At 40.7% G+C, this 8,573-nt stretch overlaps 1 protein-coding gene across 1 annotated transcript; it reads right to left on the bottom strand.

Annotated features, from left to right (window-relative positions):
• Window positions 1-3,656: 3,656 nt before the first annotated feature.
• Window positions 3,657-6,393, bottom strand: LOC126844707 (zinc finger protein SNAI2-like). Its single transcript, XM_050583086.1, has 2 exons — window positions 6,051-6,393; window positions 3,657-5,306 (listed from the first exon to the last, which is right to left on the bottom strand). Exons 1-2 carry the CDS (start codon window positions 6,184-6,186, stop codon window positions 4,102-4,104), a joined length of 1,341 nt encoding a protein of 446 aa, XP_050439043.1. The 5' UTR covers window positions 6,187-6,393; the 3' UTR covers window positions 3,657-4,101.
• Window positions 6,394-8,573: the final 2,180 nt, after the last annotated feature.

Here is an 8,573-nt window from a genome sequence, read left to right as displayed (position 1 = left end):
ACGAATCAAACGTGTTGCTGAGATACAAAGACATCTGGACCGTGCTCATGTGCAAGTACGCCGAAGTCATTCTCAAGTACAGGGCTGTCTTACAACAGTTTATACGGGTTTGCCGGACCGAAAAAACGGGTAAGACTTCCAAAACTTCCAACGAAAACAGCTACTACGATTGCTTCCATTCGCTGCTGACCAAACTGCACAGCATGTGGCCGTTGTTTAAGTACATGGCTGACGTGTTGGACCTGGTCTACTCGCTGCGTCCTCAGTCCAGACCCAAGCACAGTGTAATGATAGCCACGCGAAAATTGGCAGAGTTTTGTGCGAGCATTTGGCCGAGGACGTTGTCGAAATTGTCCCGGCAAGGTAACACGGGTACGAACGCGGCTGCGGTCGAACTGGAAATCCAATCCATAACGGAATTTCTATTGGAAGTATTCAACAAGAACCTGAAGTATTTTACCAACCGCCATTGCCAAGTTCCGGCACACGAAGAACTGTCCGCAGAAACTTCTATGGAGCATTTTACGTCCAAAAAAAAGGACAAGCTGATACCGCAGGAAACTACCAAGTTGCAATATGTACAGCACCAAATCGACCATTGCGTTGACACCGCGTTGGGCAAATGGTTCTACGATTTGGGCTTCGCATACGACGTGGCGGGAAACCTTACAATTACCACCTACTCGATATCCGACAATATTTAATTGTTAACGTGGCATTCTATTTTGCACAACCTTACACGTGTAAGACAAGTAGACTTGAGTAGATTTTCGACAATTATTAACGCAGGCACAAAAAAATTGTTACATTTCTCAAACAAAAGCTGTCAGGAAAATGTGTGTTTTTAAATCAATAAATTCTTGTAAATCAATAAATACCGTTTGTTTTTTTATCTACCCTTTAGACCAAACATAAGTGTCTTAAAACTGTTTTTTTAAAACTCATAACGTTTAGGAACAACTAACTTGCCTTCCGACTCGACGGTAGTACCTATACTGGCTCGTTTATAACTCAAACAATGTGTACTTGTCGAGTTTGACGTTTGTGCAGACTGTTTATTGGAAAAGCCATTGCCAATACAACATAAATAACAATATCATAATGTTGACGGATTCGGCCCGTTTGGGTTTAATAAAAACGTAGCTAACGCCAAATACATTCTGGCGGGGAAAGTTTTCAGGGGAGGTAAAGGTAAAGGGGGTGGTCGCACGTGCCGTTTAAATTACCGCGTGAACGTTGCCTAGAATGGCAGTGTGATTATTTTTTTTTGTGAACGTTTTTCATTGGGAAAATTAATACATTTCACCGGAAAGGATATTTCAATATAATAATAATAATTATTATTCGAAAAGCCCCGGTCTTCCGGGAAAACGAGAAAACTCATTAAGGCAACGGCTTATAAGGTTGGCTGCTGCTGCTGCTGGCGTGGGTCGATTATCCGACGATTTACCCGAGTTAATAATAATTGTAATAATAATTGGTGCCGTTGAATTATGTACGACCAATCTGCAACGACGGACGGTGTTCGAAAAATACAAAATATATTTTCATAGAATTTCGAAAATTGATCTTGGTTAAATTAAATAAAAACCCATCTTAACCTGTTATATGTCCCAAGTGTTCTGAACATGGCAGCGTGACAATGCTGTTAAATATAATATCATACAATTATATTTTGTTAATGTGCAAAGAACCGACGACAGCAGACACCCATATGCGGGTGCAATAATATAGTACGCAGTACTTACAATATAATAATTACAACACCGGACTTGGTCGTTTAATACACGGTATTGTAACACTATTAAACCATAATATGATATTCGATTGAAAAACAATATACCTAATGCCGTAATTGCTATACAAAAAGCGCCTACCCCAATAAAAAAAACGTGAAATAATATTACAATAATTTTTTTGGCCTGTTCATAATATTATATAGCGCTGCGTTATAGATCATACGGTATTGATCACACATTGTACTTGAAGGGTGGCAAGTTGTGTGCGGTTCCGGTCGGTTTGATCCCCGCATGCGGCACCACAAAGGCAATTGGGAATTACAGAATACAAATTAAATTAAAAAAAAAAAAAAAAAACATCAAAACGGCCCTTGTACACTTAAGTACGACGGCTCGTTGTGGCACGTGTAATTATATACCCGCACGTTTCAATTATCTCTGTGCGGCAATAGGGGAGGTACTTATACTATATATTATGGGGTAGGTGTTGGGTAATTCCGAATTCGTTGGAAAGTCCACGGACCGGCCACGGGGGCAAAGTTCTGTAACGCTTTTACGCCCACCTCAGAGTGTACCGTTTAAGACCTTTTTTAAAAATTATCAACCCTTGTAATTGATGGTGTTCGTCTTTGGACCATATATTGTTCTGTACTCGACCTGCTCGTTTTTACCCTCTCGACCGACACACTCAATGCACGGCACTTGCCGGCGCTTTTTGTCTACCAAGTTTCGGTAAAAATGATTCAATTAGATATAATTAAAATGATTCTTTTTTGTTGCTATTCCTATCTTAAACACTTGTGTATGTCCAGCCGTTCTCAATAGTGATATATGAGATATTGTGTTCCCAGGAAGAGCATTCCTTCTCACGACCGACCGCCTTACATAGAGGTGCATAATATTGTCAAACGTCAGGTACACCTTATAAAAATCAAAAAAAACCTCCTCCTCCTCCTGCCCATATATTTCATACGTGTGTGACCTATGGGAACCCGTTCCGAGGGGTGGTGGGGTGTTTTTGCAGATTGATGAGAACCGTGGACCAGTGTGTGTGTGTGTGTGATTTTTTTTGATTCTCATGGACTCCTTTTTCTTCTTGTAGGTATATAATATGTATACATAGGTAAGTATAAATCGCTACTGACCCGACAAACAACCAGAACAGGTACCCGTTACCATTGTCGGTGCACTATAGGTATGTGTTATAATATTATATTATGTATAAAAACCGGGCTACCACCTAACCTATATATATATATATAATATCATAGTATTTGCGTTTACACATCCGTTTTCCCACGAGTGTTTGTTATTATTACTACTATATACACACATATACGAATGTACGCACCGCCCACAACAGCACACACTGTATTACCTATATTATATTATTAGGTACAGGTATAGCTATACTACCAGACAGGAGGAGGAGGTGCTCAACAGGTAGGTAGGTAGGCAACAGCATCGTTGATTAGATAAGAATAATAATATCATAACCTGTCTCCTGAATTATTGTATTGGGAAAATGGTAGGTACCTGTTTTCGAATTGAACTGATTTTAAGTTTTAAATGTTTTTTTTGAAGCCCGAGCAGATCCGGGGGTAGCCTGATCGACAAGCTTTCTGTATAATATATTCGTGTTAAGTACCATTTGATGTATATATATATATATATATATATATATATATATGCCTATCTAACATTGTTGTCCAAGAGTAGGTACGTTGTAGGATAAAATATCTAACAATTTTGAAATTTTGTTGTAAAAAAAAAAAAAGAGATATTATATTAATAAAAAACTTAATCGTATGATATAATGTATTTAACAATATTATAATATATAAATTTTATCTATTAAATTCGCAGTTAGAGAGGAAAAACACAGTATATGCAATTAAGTAAAAAAAAAAATGGCATACATTATATAATATAAAAATATATATATTTTTTAAATTATCATAATAATACACAATATAATGGCCGAATCCGACATGGGGTATAAAACAGTATAAACGGCGACTAGTTCTCAACATACATATATCATGCACAATAAATATGGCTCAATAATAATAATAATAATAATAATAATACCTAATAATAATGTTTAATATATATATTATAATAACTATAATATTAACCTTATGTCCTAATACAGTGCAGTTGTTTATTTATTATATAAATAAATAAATATGTAAAAAGTGACTAGTACGAAGTAGATGTAAAAAAAAAAATAAAGCATTATAAGTATTACATGGAAAAAAAAAATTCAAATAATAATAATTACAATAAATAAATAGTTATAATAATAATAATTGGTGGCAAGAATCAATAGTATGAGGACGACGCATATGCGGCCGTCCCGTCAATGGGCCAGCGGGGGCGATACGTTGTGGAGCTGATGGTGGTGCAGGCCGCTGTCGGCCACTTGCAGCCGCGGACATCCGGTGTCGCAATGTTTGGTCAACAGCGACATGCGGCTGAACGTTTTGCTGCAGGTCGGGCACGAGTACTTCTTCACGTCCGAGTGGGTCTGCAGGTGCGCCCTGAGGTTGGACCGGTCGGCGAACGCCCGGTTGCAGTGCGGGCACGAGAACGGCTTTTCGCCGGTGTGCGTGCGGATGTGCCCCTGCAGCAGCCACGGCCGGCTGAACGCTTTGCCGCACAGCTTGCATATGCACGGCAGCGTGTGCGTGCGGATGTGCATCTTGAGCGCGCCCAGCGTGTTGTACGCCTTGTCGCAGAACTTGCAGCTGAACGTTTTCGGCGAGCCGCCGCCGTTGCCGCACTCGTCGTCGGAACAGTGGAACTGCTGGTGCTTGGTCAGCCCGGACACGGTCGAGTACGTCTTGGCGCACGAGCCGCACTTGTACCGTGCCGCGCCCGACTTGCCGGCGGCCGTCGAGCCGGTCGCGGTAGTGGCTGCCGACGACGCGGTGTCGCTCTCGCTGGACTGGGCGCCGTACGGCGACACGGCGGGCGACGACGTCTCGGTCACGGTGGACGGCGACCAACCGTCCGAGCCGCGGCTTTGCCACGCGGCGCCGGGCACGTGCGGCTTGAACGCGGAGTACGCCGAGCCGGGCGGCGACAGTGAAGCGTCGCGAGCCACGCACGATTGCGGCAAGTGCGTGGCGGACGGCGGCGGCGGCGGTAGTCCGTGCGAGTACACCGGGTACGCTCGTTCGGCCGACAGTCCGTGGTACATGTAACCGAACGGGTACGCCGCCGGCGGGTACTGGGCCGGCACGGGACGCGGCACGGCGGGACCGTGATAGTGGTTGTTGTTGTTGTTGTTGTTGTTGTGGTGGTGGTGATAGCCCACGCCGCCGGGGTGGTCGCCGCCGGCGGCTATGTTCAGGCAGAGCGGTTCCAGCGGGCCCGGCTTGATGGCCGTCGGCTGGTACGGATGGTGGTGGTACGGCGACGGTTGTACCGGTAACTGGTGGTGACCGAACGGTACTTCTTTTTTGGAATCTTGCAAAGTCACCGTCGACGGTTTGCACTTGACGCTCAAGTCTTGGGGCTTGGTGCTCAGGTTTTCGGGTTCGGTCAAGTCTTGTGCGGTTTCTGTAAAGAAAAAAAAAAAAAATTAAAAATACATAATTTTAAAGCTCAATTATTTGACTCAAAATAATTATAAAATTTAACGGTTGAAAATGGATTTAAACTGTGTGTTTTTGAATTTTAAATTGCAAGTGAAGCGATAGCGGTAATATTATAGTAGGTATACATAATATTATAACGACCGCAAATTAATTAATATACACCCAAGATAAGTCGAGGCAATGTCCGAAGGTCGTGTACCTACACCGGTTTGTGTATATTATGTATATTTTTTTATCATCAACGTCATTTAAATGTCACAAATAATTATATTAATATTTTTACCGGCAATCGCTAGCATTAGCGATGCACGTTCAAAATGTGCTGCGTTCATAACATTATACCCAACATGTAGGTAGGTAAGTACAACTATTTCGATTCGTCTAATCTATAGGTAATATGTTTATCTAGGCTAAATATAATAATAGAAAATATGGCGGTTTGACTATAATAGTGCCATATAAGTACATAATATAATATATCGTGTACAATCAGTGATGTGTATATTTACTATTATAGTGCAAATAATAATTATATTAGGGGGTCTATTGCAAGAGGGGTGTTTTGCAAAAACGGTCGACTAGGAGGGTCGCTCGCCGTCAGGGTTTTTCCCACGGTCGCAACGGTCGCGCGTCCCCCTTTTTTTCGGCAAGTGGATGTTTGTGGCTACAAGATAGAGATTATGTATATTTGTTTTTTTTTACTAACCGAAATCCATCTCGTCCTTGACGTATCTGTCGTAGTGGACGGGTCGCTTTTTCAGCGGACAGTGCGAGTAATCCATCTTTTTGCCGGTTACTTTGTGGTGCATGATCGAAACGGGTTTGTCGTCCCAAATATGCATAGTACAATCGAAACGGGTATTTTGTTCAATTATTAACACACACTATATCGAATCACTATATCGGACACACACACACGACTTGTAATAAAACTGTGTTTTCGAAAAAATCAAAACTGTAAATATATATTTTTTGTTCGTATGCGTTTTGCACCGGCGTCGAAATCACCGGCCGAAGAGACAGGTCCGCGGTGCTGGGTAAACCACTCCGGTGTGGATCGCCGAAGAGAATGAGCGCCGGTGGTTCGCAGCAGCCACCGGCTCGAGAAAGGTGGACGGCTATTTTCGGGTGTATCCTCCCCACCACGGTGTCGTGCCACCACCACCGCCGCCGCCGCCACCGACGGCCCGTGCAGCAGACGGCGGCGGCCACCGGGGACAGGTGTGGACGTCGCCGGGTGCGCGCAGCACGTGCTGCGACGGGCCGGCGGCCAATGGGAGGGCGGACGATGGCGCGGACCAATGGCGGCCGCCGGTGCCCTCGCGCGTCCGCAACCGGTTCGGACGCAGATTTCCGTTTCTGCGTCGGCCGCCGCCGCCACCGCCGCCGTGATCTTTTTTTTGATTTACACTTTTTAAAATATACACTATTTTTATTTATTTTTTAATACCTCAAAGCACAATAAGAATAGGCTATTCTTATTGTGCTTAGAGGTATTGAATTATTATTTATTAGAGGTATTCTGAATAGGTATATAAGCTAAGAGAAACATAATAAACAAAAACATGAACAGCTTGATGATACTTAACATAATATTATTATTCTACAAACCTGTATTCTGTAGGTGTGTAATTAATTGTTGGGAAAGTTAGTTTATATATTTCTTTGTTTTTCCCTTTTAAAATTATAATTACTTTCCCTCGCTTTTTTAGTAGTTTATTATTTTTACTTTTTAAAGAGATACTGCATATTATGTCTCTAGAATATGATATTGTGTACCCATTAAAATATAAAATAAACTTTAGAAAACGCAGTATCTCCATAAAGATTACTTATATATTCTGTCAGTTAAAATGTTGTATATTCTGTTGTTAGTAATATTTGATAACAATATAGAATGAATAAACTAAAATAAACATATAGTCAGTGCCTAAGTATCTGATTGGTATCTCGATAAAATCTGGTGCCTAAAAACGCGGTGTATGAATTGGAAAATCAGTTTTTTAAGAAAACAATAATATGCTGTATCTCTATTGAACTTAGGTACACTGCTTTATTGTCCAGGACATGCTACAAGTATAGTTACTGTGTTTTATCTCAGATTGGACAGTGTTTTGGTAGTTATTACATTTTATAATCACTTTTCAGTGGATTTATTGGAAATAAAACCATGTACAATGTATACCTTTTGGTTACCTCTTGCTGTTTTCAGTTTGAACACTATCAATATATGGACCCAGCTTTGTTGTAGACCGGAGACTTTAATGAAATAAGTTTGACTAGCACACATATACCTAAAGCTTGAACAGTGGTGCTTGTAAGTATACAAGCGCACATCTTTTAATCTATATATATATATAAATGGCGGGGACTAGTTTTAGAATAAACGTTATGAGCATTTGGCAACAACTGGCCACGACCATATTATAATAATTTAGCAACGTCGCATCTCATTATCATATTGCACTGCTTTGTTACATTGTATAAGCCATTTTTGTATAATAATAAATGTACCATATACTGTTAACGTCACCGCAGTGCGCAGTATACACTTGTGCAAAAACCAGATCCCCAAGGGCAAGCACAGAGGGTATAACCGTGTAAGGGTGGCCACCCCATAGCATTACTATACATATTATGTAGGTACGGTTTCTTATTTAAATTATAACAATAAGAAAAACGTTGCTCAACTCTCAGAATTTTTTTTTTTTGTTTAATTCTTAACAACCCAACGGCCGTCTCGTCGCTTATGTAGTATAATATGTGCATTCGCATGTAAATATTTTAAGACATTATATTATACATATATATAGCATTTTAGGCCCCTCGTTGTTCGTTTGCACATATACCTGGATGGGGTACAAAAATCATATATTTTTAGGTACTATTTACATATATTCATTTATAAACTGATATTTCATGCGGTCAAGTAATAAAAGTAGAAATCTTTTTAACGAATTTCCTAACTATACCTAGTAGTTCCTACACAAACAGCACTATTCATCACATACATGTTACATTCAATGTAGGTGTTCGCTTTCCAATAATTATAATAACCACACTGTATAATAAGTGTGATTGGCTTAAGTCCCATCACCCCCCTCCCTCTACTCGCCTATTTAGCTTCTAACATATTTTCTGCGCTTTATATTAAAATTCTTATAAAAGCAACTTTGTTTTAACTACAACAGCTAGGTATATTCCATTTCGGTTTTGCGCGCCAAATAAT

The sequence above is a fragment of the Adelges cooleyi genome, unplaced genomic scaffold, assembly GCF_023614345.1.
Source record: "Adelges cooleyi isolate 19-005CV unplaced genomic scaffold, UGA_ACOO_1.1 ACOO_flye_CR_arks_rails_tigmint_CR_PRNA_651, whole genome shotgun sequence".
NCBI classification, from domain to species: domain Eukaryota; kingdom Metazoa; phylum Arthropoda; class Insecta; order Hemiptera; family Adelgidae; genus Adelges; species Adelges cooleyi.
This window is presented reverse-complemented; position numbering and strand designations above follow the sequence as displayed.